The sequence below is a fragment of the Petromyzon marinus genome, chromosome 35 (genome assembly GCF_048934315.1).
Source record: "Petromyzon marinus isolate PM22_M1 ecotype Great Lakes invasive population chromosome 35, UKy_Petmar_22M1.pri1.0, whole genome shotgun sequence".
Lineage (NCBI taxonomy): Eukaryota > Metazoa > Chordata > Hyperoartia > Petromyzontiformes > Petromyzontidae > Petromyzon > Petromyzon marinus.
This window is the reverse complement of record NC_133701.1, coordinates 10,174,478-10,190,079: the sequence shown is the minus strand read 5'-3', so window position 1 is coordinate 10,190,079 and position 15,602 is coordinate 10,174,478. Positions and strand designations below refer to the sequence as shown.

The 15,602-nt window shown below is 51.9% G+C and overlaps 1 protein-coding gene across 1 annotated transcript in view; it reads left to right on the top strand.

The window, feature by feature from the left end:
- The window catches only part of AGBL4 (AGBL carboxypeptidase 4), a 653,722-nt gene that overhangs the window by 544,110 nt on the left and 94,010 nt on the right, over positions 1-15,602 (top strand). The window contains exon 5 of the mRNA XM_032966253.2: positions 6,033-6,249. Coding sequence (XP_032822144.2) covers positions 6,033-6,249 — 217 coding nt within the window. The remainder of the gene's footprint in view (positions 1-6,032; positions 6,250-15,602) is intronic.

Sequence of the window (15,602 nt, the reverse complement as noted above, 5' to 3'; positions counted from 1 at the left end):
CACTCCCGGCTTCGCAGTTATAGTGGGACTCGGATTAACCTGAACACAGTGCTTTTTTGGAATAGCGTCATTAAATGTAAATATTAAATTGCGTGTATTTAATTATTAACCTACTGCATGCTAATTAAACGTGTTAGGTGCTAATTGCATTTGAACATAATGTAACGTGAATAATCCCCCATAACAGCGACACGGGGGGTGGGGGGGGCAGGAGGAGGGGTGTCCAGATACGAAAAAAAATAAATATGAAAAAGTCTCGTCGTTTATTTAATTATTTTGCGTATCCGGCCACCCCCCTCCCCTGCCCCCCCCTCCAACATAACAGCGAAGGCTGCCCCCCCCCCGCCCCCCCACCATGTTCAGTGCTGCTCCGAGTTGACGTATTTGGGAGTCGCGTGGATTGGGATTTCAGAAACCCCGCACACCCCCCCCCCGTCACGCGGAATCCCAGCATCAATAGGCGCTCGCTAACTCGCGCTGACGGTCCCAGTGACGAGGGAATGGTCGTCTTTGTTCCCTTCACAGGTGTCGCAATGCGGCATCAACATGCAAACCGGAATTGACATGGCTCTGGTAACGACACAATATTGACGGCAGGCGATGAACACGCTCACACACGGAATGAGGACCATCGATCGACGTACAATGTTTTGGTAGCACTTAACTTTTTGCTGCATTTGACTTCGCCGTCAACAACCACAGCAACAACCGCCATTCGCCACTAAGTGGCGGTGACGTCCCCACGACGCCTGTGCCAGGCTAGGTGCACGTTGAGGCCATCACGTGAAGTGTCGAACGCCCGCTGGGCAGGAGGTCACGGGGCAGACCCAGATGTCACGGGTCGACTGACTGAGACGACTGCTGGCTGATGCACCACCTGTGCCTCCTACTGTGCCAACTTGAAGTGCTTTAAGCCGTCACAAAAGACAAAGATCCCCCGTATAGCCTTAACAGACTGTAGGGGCACACACACACGCATACACACAAATACAAAGGTCCCCCACTTAGCTTTAACAGACTGTAGGGGCAAGTGCTGTTAGAGAGCACCTATGAAGGCTGGGACGGTACACGAGGGGGTGGGTGGCCAGCATCACGCCCGACCGCCTTTGTCTCCCCAGTGGCAATGTTTACACACCGCACCAGGCACTCATTTGAGGCTGAGTAGACCTAGGGGAGGCCCAGGACCGGTTCAGATAATCGTCACTGGTGTTGGCCGTGAGCGGGAATCGAACCCGGGTCGCCGGGTTCATAGCGCAGCGTAGCGCTAACCGCTACACTACCGCTCCCCCCCCCCACACACGCACACAAACACACGCACACGAAGGATACCCGACGCGGCGAGCCAAGTGGTCGTCAAGCGTCTCGGCGTGCACTCGATGCGCTTCTGTGTTACGGCGAAGCTACTTGATGGGACACCAAAGCTACGCGAACTCTCTCTCTCTCTCTCTGCTCCTCCTCCTCTCTCGAAGCCGCCTCGTCGTGCCTGGCAGACCCCGACAGTGGCGTCGAGCTCACGAACGTCCTGCGCAAGGCAACGAGCGGCCGCTCTTTGAGTTCCTTCGAGGGCTTCCGGAATTGTTGGGTTGTTTTTTTGTTTCGATTTAAAGCTTTCGTGACTGCAATGATCCATCTTCTTTGGTTCTTTCGGTAAAGTCACGTGGAATGAGAATAAAATAATAAATTGATAAAATAAAATAACACAATAATATTCTCACGACGTTTCGGCCACAACACAAGCGGCCTTCATCAGGTGAAGGGAGCGAGACTGTCTGGTAGGACAGCGCTGGAGTGAGAGAGCCACGTTCAGATCACGGCTTTTAAGGCTTTTTGTTCCTCTCACACAGCTTAAAAGCCGTGATCTGAACGTGGCTCTCTCACTCCAGCGCTGTCCTACCAGACAGTCTCGCTCCCTTCACCTGATGAAGGCCGCTTGTGTTGTGGCCGAAACGTCGTGAGAATATTATTGTGTTATTTTATTTTATCAATTTATTATTTTATTCTCATTCTACGTGACTTTACCGAAAGAACCAAAGAAGATGTTTTTGTTGTTGTTGTTGTTGGCTGCCGGAGGTTTTCCTTTTCCCTCCTCCGCTAGCCGCACGCGAAATTAATCCCGCGTGCTCGTTCCCACCTCCGTGACAACCCACGGACACGAGACTCGCGTTAAATATACAACGCGCATATATTTCTATTTCTTTTCGGTTTGAAAAGACAAGCGATTCACACGACCGCGCGTTCATTGCTGCAGAGGAACTTAATTACCGCCTGTTCCTTGGCACCTAATAAAGTACAACACAACGCAATATAATTGGGTTCATTATTTGGTTTTGTTATTCTGCGCAGTCGCGGCAGGGCCCGACGTCACAAGGGCACGCCAGGGGATGACGAGTTACCTCCGCGTGCTATGTAAATGCTATGGGTCTCTGGGTAAGTGTGTGGGTCTCTGGGTAAGTATGTGGGCCTCTGGGTAAGTGTGTGGGTCTATGGGTAAATGTGTGGGTCTCTGGGTATGTGGGTCTCTGGGAAAGTGTGTGGGTCTCAGGGTATGTGGGTCTCTGGATAAGTGTGTGGGTCTCTGGGTAAGTGTGTGGTTCTCTGGGTAAGTATGTGGGTCTCTGGGTAAGTGTGTGGGTCTCTGGGTATGTGGGTCTCTGGATAAGTGTGTGGGTCTCTGGGTATGTGTGTGGGTCTCTGGGTAAGTATGTGGGTCTCTGGGTAAGTGTGTGGGTCTCTGGGTCTCTGGGTAAGTGTGTAGGTCTCTGGGTATGTGTGTGGTTCTCTGGGTAAGTGTGTGGGTCTCTGGGTAAGTGTGTGGGTCTCTGGGTATGTGGGTCTCTGGATAAGTGTGTGGGTCTCTGGGTAAGTATGTGGGTCTCTGGGTAAGTATGTGGGTCTCTGGGTAAGTGTGTGGGTCTCTGGGTATGTGGGTCTCTGGGTAAGTGTGTGGGTCTCTGGGTATGTGGGTCTCTGGATAAGTGTGTGGGTCTCTGGGTAAGTGTGTGGGTCTCTGGGTAAGTGTGTGGGTCTCTGGGTAAGTATGTGGGTCTCTGGGTAAGTGTGTCTCTGGGTAAGTGTGTGGGTCTCTGGATAAGTGTGTGGGTCTCTGGGTAAGTATGTGAGTCTCTGGGTAAGTGTGTGGTTCTCTGGGTAAGTATGTGGGTCTCTGGGTATGTGGGTCTCTGGGTAAGTGTGTGGGTCTCTGGGTGTGTGGGTCTCTGGATAAGTGTGTGGGTCTCTGGGTATGTGTGTGGGTCTCTGGGTAAGTATGTGGGTCTCTGGGTAAGAATATGGATCTCTGGGTAAGCATATGGGTCTCTGTGCAGGTCTGTGGATCTATATGTGAGTATGTATGTTGCTATTAAAAGCCTTTCACCCGTGGCACACACAGCGACGGGAAGGGGAGTCAAGACAGACTGAGTGAGAGGGCACGCTGCTCAAGACGGGCAAGCAGGAAGGAAGATGGAGTGCCGAGCGGGGATGGGAGCAGTAGGGGGAGTGACCGGGTCAAGAAGTCGTGGATGAAAGGGTGATGATGAGTGGGAAGGGAAGACAGGGAGAAGAGAGAAAGACGGAGCGAGCAGGAGTTGCGTGGAGCAGCGTCTGTTTTTAAAGGGGGCGGGGAGAGGGAAGGATTCAGAGTGGGGGTGGCCACACAGAAGTCGCGTGGTATACAGGAGACTTGAGCTTCTGTAAACATACCGATGTGTAGGTCTGAGTCGTTTAACTTCGTAGATTTCCAAGTAAGTCTTGGGAGCAGTGGTGCAGCGATTAAGCACAACTGCGCTACGAACACGGCCACCCGAGTTTGAATCCAAGCCACGGCTGACATCAGTGGCCAGTTACGTCTGCGTCCGTGCTGGGTCCCGCTCCACCTCGCCAACCTGCGACGATCAGCGCGGTTGAAGTACGGGCAAGCAACTCCTGTGTGTGAATCCTTTCAACCAGCGGTGGGTTTATGACGAAGGGCTCTAAGAGCAGCGGTCCCCAACCTTTTTGGTACCAGGGACCGGTTTCGTGGAAGACAATTTTTTTCACGCACCGGGTGGGGGGTGTCATCATTGGGTCTTTCCCCCTTTTCAAAGAAGTTCTCCAGCGACGTTTGTTTTGTACTCATTGTGGCTACTAGGGGTTAGGGGTTAGCTTGTGGGCTTACCAACACCACGTGACTGAGACTGAGTGCGCAGTGCGGGAAAGAGGCGCGGACGGAAGTGGTAAATAATAAAATAATGGTGGGCGGGCCACGCGCGGACTCACCGCTCTCACCTCCTGCTGCTGTGCGGCCCGGTTCCTAACAGGTCACGGACCGGCACCGGTCCGCGGCCCGGGGGTTGGGGACCTCTGGCCTAAGGGATGAACGATGAAGCCGGATCAAGCAGGCCAAGAGGTCGTCGCGGTCAAAGCCGTTGATGACCCCCACGCCTCGCCTTCGCTTCCTTCCTTCTGCCGGATCCTAGCCCACGACTGGAGCACGGTCGACTCCTGACCGCCAAGCTCTGCCCTTTCCTCACCACCAATCTGCCTTCAGCTCTTTGACTTTGCTCAAGTCACGATACCCTTCTGGACCCGCCGTGACAGTTTCCTGAATGCTGCAGTCTGTCCTGAGGTCTTCCCCTCGGATGCCGACCCCTGGGTGTCACCCCAGTGCCCGTCTCGGCCACCTGCCCTCCTCCACCCTGCCCCATTATTTGTGAAGTGTGAGTTATTCACATCCCGTCCAAGACGCCGAGCCAACATTTGAATAAGAGGCCAAATCCCTCTGCAGAAGGGGCCCTCTAAATCTACCCCCCCCCCCCCCCACCCCCGGTCGCGTTCCGTTCCACGAGCAGTGGGCGCGAGAATGCGATTGCAGGGCCGCGCCTTTATCTTTCACATGATGGCCCGCGTGTCCGTGATTGCCCCCCACCCGCCCCCCCCCCCGATCTCTGGGGTGCGTTGGTTCCATGGGGCAGCGCAGACAGTGGGACGTAGGTACAAGAAGACTCCAACCTCGGCGTGATCGCCTCCATCGACGTTCCTTCCGTCTCCCCTCCTCCCTCTCGCGCGCGTGTAGCGGCGGTGCAGTGGTTGGCGAGCTGCGCCACGAACCCTGGCCACCCCAGTTCGATTCCCGCTCACGGCCAACACCAATGACGATTTTTTTTATTTGAACCGGTCCTGGGCCTCCCCTGGGGCCCTTACTAGCCGCGCGTCGACATCAATTACGTCGACGATTTATAAGGCTTGGGAGTGTTTGCTATTGTGGCCAGGGCCGGATTAAGGCACGGGGGCTTTAGGGGCTGCAGCTCAGGGGGCCTCAGCCAGCTGGAGGGCCTCCAGAGATGAAGTGAAAAGTTATTTCGTTTGTGAATGCTGAATTTTATTTGTTGTTTGCCTTGTTAAAATATATTTTCTACTCTTTGGTTATTTCGGTAAAGTCACGTAGTTAGAAATGAGAAAGAACCAAAGGGTCTGGATTCCTGCAGTCACGAAAGCTTCAAATCAAGATAAAAATACATTTTATTTTTCTTGAACTTTGTTTTCCTTTTGAAATACTACTGGGGGCCTCACAGTAGCTGTAGCCCAGGGGCCTACAACATCTTAATCCGGCCCTGATTGTGGTGTGTGCATGTGAATGTATGTTAGCCTTGTGTGTGTATTCAACGGTAGTATGCATATGTGTTGAACTTTTTTCGCACCGTACGTAAGCCAACCCTGCTAATCGGAGTTGTAGTGTAGTGGTTAAAGCGCGGGGCTCTAAACCCAGTGACCCGAGTTTGTTTCCCGCTCACGGCCATCATCAGTGACGATTATTATTTGAACCGGTCCTGGGCCTCCTCTAGGTCGACTCCGCCTCAAATGAGTACCCGGTGCGGTGTGTAAACATCGCCACTGGGGGAGACAAAGGCGGCCGAGCGTGGTGTTGGCCAACCACCCCCGCGTGCGCCGTGCCGGCCTACATAGGCGCTCGCTAACAGCGCTTGCCCTAAACACTCTGTTTAGACTATACGGGGGATCTTTGTCTTTGTGTGCGTGCGTGTTCGCGCGCGTCACAGGACGAGGCTGCCCGGCAAGCACGTGTTCTACTACCGCAGCCCTGAGCACCGCGGGCGCTACGTCGTGTCGTTCGCCTTCTGCTTCGACCGCGAGGAGGACGAGTATCAGTTCGCCTACTGCTTCCCGTACACCTACTCGCAGCTGCAGCGATACCTCGACGCTCTGCAGGCACGGGGCTTCGACTACGTCCACCGGGAGCTGCTCGGCCTCAGCGTGGTGAGAGTCGACTCGGAAATCGGAGTTGGTGGATAGATTCAAGTCTGCTTTGAAAACCCATCTCTTTAAAGTAGCATTCCCTCTTGGGATTGGTCGATTGCCCCGGTTCCGTTTTAGTTTCCTGCTTTTCATGCACTGCGCATCGGGATCCTAGGATCGAACGCGCATTATGCGTTTGTATTATTAGTAAGCGGGGGGAATATCGCCGTCAGCTTCATCGGCGGCTTCATCGTCAGCCTTCATCTGCTCATCATCACCACGATGCTTGGGCAGATAGGTCGCCCACTGCACATTTCGTTATTTGTTTCCACTTTCCTCTGTCTATTAAACTAAACTAATTAAAACGAAATTGTTATTGTTATTTTACCAGGTAAGTCCCACTGAGCTACGTAGCTCTTTTGCAGAAGCGACCTGGCCACAAATGATAGCCCAACGAAGTGGCTCAGCGTGTTGAAATTTATAGCAGCAAGATACTCTGCATGCGTGATGTTGAATCCAAATGTGGAGGCAAAAACCGCAACAACCGGAGAAAAATCCACGCGACCACGGGGAGAGAGACACCGCAAACTCCAAATATACAGCAGGCGTCAGGGTCGAGATCCGACCCACCGACCTCCTGTATACCACGCGAGGTAGTTAGCATCTCCTAGCCACCGTCGTGCCAAAATTGAGTGGTGCCACAATCTAGCAGTAGCACCGTTGTAGCGGTTTGAAATCGGAGTGGCCTGGAGAAAACCTATGCGTATTGGGGGTGGGGGTTGGGGGGGGGGGGGAATGCCCAACTTTCCACTACACAGATCGGTCAGCAACTTACTGACTCTACAGCCCGGGAGTTTGACGGTACTCAATGCTAAAAAACTGGTGTGAGCCACCACCACCACCCAGTGGCATCCCACGACCTTTCTAGATTTGAAGCTTTCGTGACTGCAAGGATCCATTCTCTTTGGTTCTATTCGGTAAAGTCACGTAGGTAAAATTAAAACAACAAAAATCACGACGTTTCGGCCACAACACAAGTGGAGTTCATCAGGTGAAGGGACCGTGCTGTCACGAAGACAGCACTCCAGCGCTGTCACGAAGACAGCACGGTCCCTTCACCTGATGAAGGCCACTTGTGTTGTGGCTAGAACGTCGTGATTTTTGTTGTTTTATTTTTTACTTACGTGACTTTATCGAATAGAACCAAAGAGTATCCCACGACCTTCTCTACTAGAGATCTAGGGGGAGCGATGGGGCAGTGGTTAGCACGATGGCCTATGAATCTGGCCACCTGAGTTCCATTCCTGGCCAGGATTAACATCCGTGGTGAGTGATGTCCATCCTCTTCACCAAACCGCACTGACCAAACCTGGTGAGATATGTTCAAACAAACCCCATATCGGACGCGGTGTGGGAAAGTGGATTGACACGTTATTTATGAACCGCGTTATTATGCCATTATTGTAATTTGTTCTTTACCCCCATGTGGGAGTACGGTTCACTTTCAATACAGCCCTGTCATCGGGTTACGGAGCACAGTGGGCTGTGGTCAGTCGTGAGTAGGGGCTCGTACGCCAGTGGCATGTGAATGAATGTGGCTCACAGAATGGGACATGTGAGTACTCTAGACCCTGGCCAATGATTCGCTATGGGGCCATCCATAAATGACGTCACGCACCTAGGGGGGGGGGCAGATATTTGTGACGATGTGTGACGAGGGGGGAGGGGGGTGAGAAATGTGACGTCACATCAAAATGCGCAACTTTAAATAAATATAGACAACACGTTCTACTTAATTAAATAGACTTTTTAAATAAATGTGTTTTCTCCTACAACATCAGAGTGCAGCGGTACATTAAATACGCACTACAATGACAATAGTTTAAAGCGATTTGAAGCATGTTTTATATATTTTTGGGGGGAGGGCAGAGCTTTGTGACGTCATATTTGAGGGGGGGGCTGACTTTTTGTGACTCCGTGTGACGATGGGAGGGGGGGGTCAAAAATCGTCCAAAATCGCGTGACGTCATTTATGGACGGCCCCTATGGAGGATGCACCAACCACGAGAATCATTGTTTAATCTTGATTTGAAGCTTTCATACTCTCTGGTTCTTTCGGTGAATTCACGTGGGTAGAAAAATAACTGTTTAGTTTCAAAGAGCGTCGTTCATGCAAATCGGATCTCGTGATGGGCTGAGGATCAACAGACAAGCTGGAAGGCAGCCAAGCAGGCAGTGAGCCGGCACCAACAGTGACCCAAGCGCTGCGGTCCTCTGTCTGTATCAATACGCTTTCATACAAGCGCTTGCACATGTGGGGGAGTAAACCGGAGCACCCGGAGGAAACCCCGCGCGTGCGAGGAGGGCGACACTCGATCCCCATACAGAAGGGAGGGATGACGTTAGTTGCTGCACAGACCCCTGGCAAGCCAGCGTACGGTACTTGCTTGACGCCCCGCGGCACGGTGGAGTTGCGCAACCATTCGCGCTCTCCGCCAAACCCTCAACGTACTCAAGCCGTCAGATTTAGTTACGCGACAACTTCCAGTCGGGAATTTCGTCAAATTTTACCGTGCGATGGCTGCAAACAACGCTGTAGAAGCGCTGTTGTGTTATGTGCTACACCCTTTTTTTACATTTCAAATTCATGATGATGAAAATAATAATAATAATAGTTATTCACAGTTCTTTGTCAAATTCATTAGTACGTGTTTTGCTACATGTGAGTCAGCTGACAGCTTTGGACAGTCTTGCGAACGAGACATTCCATCTCAAGGGATTATCCGGTGTGAAATACTCTAATTTATCAGGAAGCTACTGGAGCTATGCACTTTTAAATCTAAATTGAAAACGCATTTCTTTAGAACGGCTTTTCGTGTTCAGTTTTGTTGTCCTTCCCCCGCACCTCCGATGAGCACAGTTGGAAAGGTATGATGTAAAATAAGTTAAACGTACATGCATATATAATTAACTAATACATCGATCAGATCAATCAGTGCGGCTATAAACAAATAATGTTGTTTTTTTAAATTTTAAATAAAAACTCACGTTGCATTGTAAATTCATCATCATGATTCATGAGCAGATAGCCCGCAGTTGTCCACTACACATTTCGTCATTTTCCGTCGGTTCCCTTCCATTTTTCCGAACACCAACAACAACAACACGCGCGGGATCGGGGAACCGGCCATCACCGGAATAACTCCACCCTCGATATGAGTGGCAGCAACTCCCATCGGCATCGCCGCAGGAGTCCGGCGGCCTTCAGTGGGTGTCACGGTGTGACACGGTGGGTGGCACGGTGTGTGTGGCACGGTGAGTGGCACGGTGAGTGGCACGGTGTGTGTGGCACGGTGTGTGTGGCACGGTGTGTGTGGCACGGTGAGTGGCACGGTGTGTGTGGCACGGTGTGTGTGGCACGGTGGGTGTGGCACGGTGGGTGTGGCACGGTGAGTGGCACGGTGTGTGTGGCACGGTGTGAGTGGCACGGTGTGTGTGGCACGGTGTGTGTGGCACGGTGGGTGGCACGGTGTGTGTGGCACGGTGTGTGTGGCACGGTGGGTGTGGCACGGTGGGTGGCACGGTGTGTGTGGCACGGTGTGTGTGGCACGGTGTGTGTGGCACGGTGAGTGGCACGGTGGGTGTGGCACGGTGAGTGGCACGGTGTGTGTGGCACGGTGTGTGTGGCACGGTGGGTGTGGCACGGTGTGTGTGGCACAGTGGGTGGCACGGTGTGTGTGGCACGGTGTGTGTGGCACATTGTGTGTGGCACGGTGAGTGGCACGGTGGGTGTGGCACGGTGAGTGGCACGGTGTGTGTGGCACGGTGTGTGGCACGGTGTGTGTGGCACGGTGTGTGTGGCACGGTGTGTGTGGCACGGTGTGTGTGGCACAGTGGGTGGCACGGTGTGTGTGGCACGGTGTGTGTGGCACATTGTGTGTGGCACGGTGGGTGTGGCACAGTGGGTGGCACGGTGGGTGGCACGGTGGGTGTGGCACGGTGGGAGCGGTGGGGGTGGGGGCTGGTGCAGGGTGCGAGTGGGCCGGGGTGGGGGGCAGCACGAATGCTGACGCGTTTAATTTCTGCCGCCCTTACAAAGCGCGACCGACTTTAATGTTTTCCTTATTATTTATTTATTACGATTATTATTCGCCTTTTGCCTCAACCTTTTCTGCCTGCACGTCATTATGCAGATGCTCGGCCATCGGTTTCTACCGGGGCTGTGAGTTGTGTGGCATTTCGCTGCCCAGATTGATGGCTGATAGCTTGACTGTAACATTTCCCTCTCCAGCAACAAAAGAGCCAACAGCCATCAATACCCGCCCCCTTTTTTCCTCCACCCCCATCCTCCACCCCTCCCTTCCCCAGCCCGTCACCACGTATCAATGTGTACGTATGCATGTTCAACTTCTTTCACACCGTACGTAGCCAACCGTGCTAATCGTAGGTGCGAAAGTGTGCTCGTTAGCAGATCGCTTATTCTATTCTGCTGCCCCCACAGTCTGCAACACCGCCACCCCACCCCTCCCCCTCTGGGTCACATGACTCCCTGTTTTAACTGTCGTGCCAGAGCACTGAGATAGTATTGCCGAAGTCCGTTCGTATCTGGGAGGATCAGCCACGCGTGGTCCGGCCGGATTATCAAGCGGAGTGAGTTGTTGGTCTCAGCTGCCCGCTCACCGACGATTTAGTTTGTTGCCTTTCCCCCCCCCCGCACATTCGCTTAGCACGATTGGCTACGTACGGTGCGAACGAAGTTCAACATACACACGTTTGCGCACGCAAGAATAATGAGTTTTTTTTACTCCAGCTGTCTATCATGCATATAGTAATGACATGCATTGCCTAGTGTGGATAAGTGGCCTAACTCAGCGGTCCCCAACCTTTTTGGCACCAGGGACCGGTTTCGTGGAAGACAATTTTTTTCACGGACCGGAGGGGGGGGGGGTCATCATTGGGTCTTTCCCCCTTTTCAAAGAACCTCTCCAGCGACGTTTGTTTTGTACTCATTGTGGCTACTAGGGTTGTCAGCTTGTGGGCTTACCAACACTGTGACTGAGACAAGTGCGCAGTGCGGGAAAGAGGCGCGGACGGAAGTGGTAAATAATAAAATAATGGGGGCGGGCCACGTGCGGACTCACCGCTCTCACCTCCTGCTGCTGTGCGGCCCGGTTTCTAACAGGCCACGGACCGGTACCGGTCCACGGCCCGGGGGTTGGGGACCCCTGGCCTAATGCAGTGACTGTTGGATAGCATAAGCCAGTATTAGCAATTCCACAATTAAACAACTGTACTATTTTTTTCGTCCATAAGTTAAATGAAATGAATCACTGTTTAGTTATGTACAGCCCTTTGTCAAACCACTGCTGCCTACGCTGGTTGTGTCAGTTGTGGGGGTTGTTTGTCCATACTTCACCATGCTGGTCAGCGCGGGTTGATGAGGGAGAGGGAGGCCCCAAGAATGGTTCAGATAAAACTCCCCACTGATGGTGGCCATGGACTGCGAATATATGCTTCCTGCTGCACCTGTTTGGATTCCATCCTTGTATTACTTTAAACCAAGAGAGAAGTGCAACACCTCTGTATGCCCCTGCCTGCCCCTCTTTATGCCCCACCCTCTTACTCCTTAGGGCGCTCCCCTTCCAATATTAGGACTCCCAATTGCCTCTTTCTCTCTTTTGGCTCGCGCCTTTCCTTTTTAGTACCCGCCCCTTCTTCATAGTCCCCGCCTCCTCCTGTGTATGCCCCCCCCCCACCTCCCCCCGCAAGACATGCAGGGTTGGGCTGGTTTGTGCAGTGGTAGGGTGGGCTTTGCATCCAGAAATGGGCATGGGTGGTGGTGGGGACAGCAGGGGGGGTGGGGATAAACTGTTAACACGAAAAGTATAAACATGTTTTCTTATTTTACCAGGTAAAGGCCACTGAAGCTATATAGCTCATTTTTTCAGAAGCGACCTGGCTATCACAAATCGTAGCTTATCGAAGTGGCTTATCATCACGTGTAAATGTATTGTAGCCAAATACTCTAAACGCACGTTGATTCTAATTGTGGAGGGAAAAACTGGTGGACGGAGAAAACTCCGCGCAACCACGGGGAGAGAGACACGCAAACTCCAAATATACAGTCATCAGGGTCGGAATCGATCCCACGACCTCCTGGATACCAGGCGAGGTAGTTAACATCCCGCCGCCATGGTGAGATAGTGGGCTTCACAACAACAACCTATTCGAGCAACATAATAATGGTTATGCATATATATTTTTTTGATTACATAGTTGTTTTTGTTATGGTAGTAGTTATTTACATTCTGCACGTGTACGCATTCATGGCTTTATTTTACACAATTCCTATTCCAATCACCGTCCCCCCCCCCCCCCCCCACCTTGGTGACTCGGAGAGGTTCCACAGTCACCGTGTGAAATCGTGCGCGATGAGGCTAACGCACTCTCTCGTGCTCTCTCTCGCAGCGTCGAAGCTCCACGCTGCGGCAAAACAAACGTCCCCGCACTTTGCATATGCGCGGCGGCGCACCCCGAATGATTTTGTTTTTCAAATGTGCACAAAAGCCGCAAACATTTGCGCATCTCGTAGCGGCCCGTTGTTTTCTGAGCGTGAAAAAAAATTCGCATTACTCTCGTCTGGCGTAGGGGGGGTTTTTTTGCGGTCGAACGGAGAGGTATTATTGTGATTAAATCAGCCTTAATGAAATTTTTCATTTTTCGCGAGCGTGAAATAATTTTGCAACCGTGCCATCTGCTGAAATGTGTCTCCTTGACTCTTTAAATTGCTACGTTCACCCGTTAGTGTGGCCGCTGCGCTTGAAAGAAAGCCATTTAATTTTTTTTGCTTTTCATTTCGCAAATTTACCCCCACAGTCTAACCACCCCACCGCACTCAAGCGGGTTTAAAACGCTAATTGCAGGAGCCTGATAATTAGTTGTCTGTTAAACACGGTTGCACAGTTACAGTGGCTGCAAACATATTGTCAGATTGCAGAGAAAACAGCTCAATCCAAAGTTACGAACGCTCGCAGCAAACGAGTTTGTACGTTATTAATTATGAATTGGAGCACCAGTGTGTTTCTGTTTTCCTCGATCGCGCTGTGTAGCTCTCCGACGGACGTGTTCTCAGATTCAACGTACGCACGCACAATGTGCGTACGTTGAATCTGTGCGCACGTACGTTTGAACTTCTTTTGCACCGTACGTAGCCAACCGTGCCGAACCACATAGGCCGTGGAGCAGAACTTCGGATGTAAGGCAATATCCGCTTGCCTCATAAATCGGTAGGTTAAGGTGAAGATTTAGGTGCAGCTCTGCCGATACCAGTGGCAAGGCCTTTAATAGAGGGAGCTCGAAAAGAGCCGCTCTATTCCATGCTGGCCAGACATGTTTTGAAGAGGTGGAAGTAGCCACACTTTGCCCCACCGCCACACGCGAACTGCCGGTCGGCTAACCGGGGTGGAACCCATTTACACCGCTGGGTGGAGGAACAGAAGCGGGAGGAGTTTGAGAAACCGGCCCCATTGTTTCGAAAGACTGTACCAGGACTGTGACCTCTGTGTTCCAGGCCCAGTGCTCTATGACCTAATTTTTTTATTTAACGAGGTAAGGCCCACTGAGCTATGTAGCTATTTTTCAGAAGTGACCTGGCCACAAATGATAGCTCAACGAAGCGGCCTATCGTGTGGAAATGTATAGCAGCCAAATACTCTAAACGCATGTTTCTAAGTGTAGAGGGAAAAACCGGAGGACCCAGAGAAAAATCCACGTCACCACGGGGAGAGAGACACGCAAACTCCAAATATACAGCAGGTGTCAGGCTCAGGATTGAATCCACCACCTCCTGCACACCAGGCGAGGGAGTTAACATCTCGCCACCGTGGCGCCCAATCGCCATCACATCAAGGCAACATCCCTCTAACGTGGTACCAATTTTTATTGCCCACAGATGAATGATGATGGTCGGAATCGAACCCTCGACAGTGGGAATTAAACTCACAATAGATTTTCAGTCAGTGCCTTACCACAGTGCCTAAATGCACCTTTTCTTTAAGCAACAGAACACACGAAAAATGTTGTACAATTTTGAAATGATCGTTCCGGAGTAAATTATCCGTGTTTTTTTCTGGTGCAACCGAGATATTGTATTGGGCCCGAAATTCAGCGCAAGAAAATTGAACGGAAATTGCCAGCGCTGGCAGAAGGAAATATCAGAATAATCGTGCACTTAAAGCACACGGCCCAAAATTGTCACCAGCTGTTTCCTCAAAAGACAAAGTGGAGGGGGGAAGGATGAGGAGGGAGGGGGGGGACAGGCGCAGAAGGGAGGAGGAGGAGGTGGAGGAGAGAGAACCAAAAATAAATTAGAAAAAAACAATCAATTTTGTCTGTTAGCATGGGCACGGCTCAGGGAAGCGCTGGTTTGAAGTTGAAGCTGATAAGTGCGTTGGTGAGCGCGCGGGCTGCCAGAACCATTATGCCTTCACACGAGATCAGAGAGGGCTTAGGTACAGATTGTGACTCCGGTCCCATGCGCTTTTATGCCCTTTAAATTCTCTCGGGACAAGAGCGGTGGAGTTTTTTGTAAAGGCCACGTGGCGGGGGGCTTTGATGTAGCCGTTTTTGAGTATTGATTTGGCCGGATAAAGTCCACCCTTTCTCCTCTGCTCGCAACCCTGGCCGTATTAAATCCCCTCCAGAGGCTCTTTCCACTCCATCCTCAAAACAAACTGGTCCAGAATTAGTGTGCGGCTTTCAACGAATGCCTTCTCTTCTTTTTTGTACGAGCAGAGCCGCAGGTCGCCCTTCCGGGAAATCCGGGGACTTGCCGCCACCATGCATCGGCCTGAGCTTTATTATTATTATTATGACTGTCATAACCTCGCAAAGCGTTCCAGGCGCTGCCGATGGTCAACGAAAGCCTCACGACTAAATCGAACGAAATGCGCCCGACCTGGGGATGGGCGACCGCCGTGCGACAACAGGTGTTATGGGCTGCGGGGCTAAGTTGTGGGCAGGGTGGCAGTATCCATCCTTGTCTTGTACTGTGGCTCCCACGTCTTTCCTCCCCGCCCTTCAGCAAAACGCGCGTTGACCGGCGTTGTGAAGTATGTCCGTGGAGACCCGAGCAAGCGTGGGCTTTGGCCCTCATCCGCCGCACCTCCGATTAGCACGGTTGGCTATGTACGGCGGGAAACAAGTTAAACACAAATACATGCGGTCATCCATCAGTGGGCTTGATAAAAGGTCTGTGTTTGTGATGACTTTGTTGAGACACCACGGAAACCGTCTCCTTGACCAAGCCTTTTTTTAACTTGCGGATCTCTGGCCACTCTGGCAAGTGTCGCTTGACAATGGGGTGGCCTCGTTTA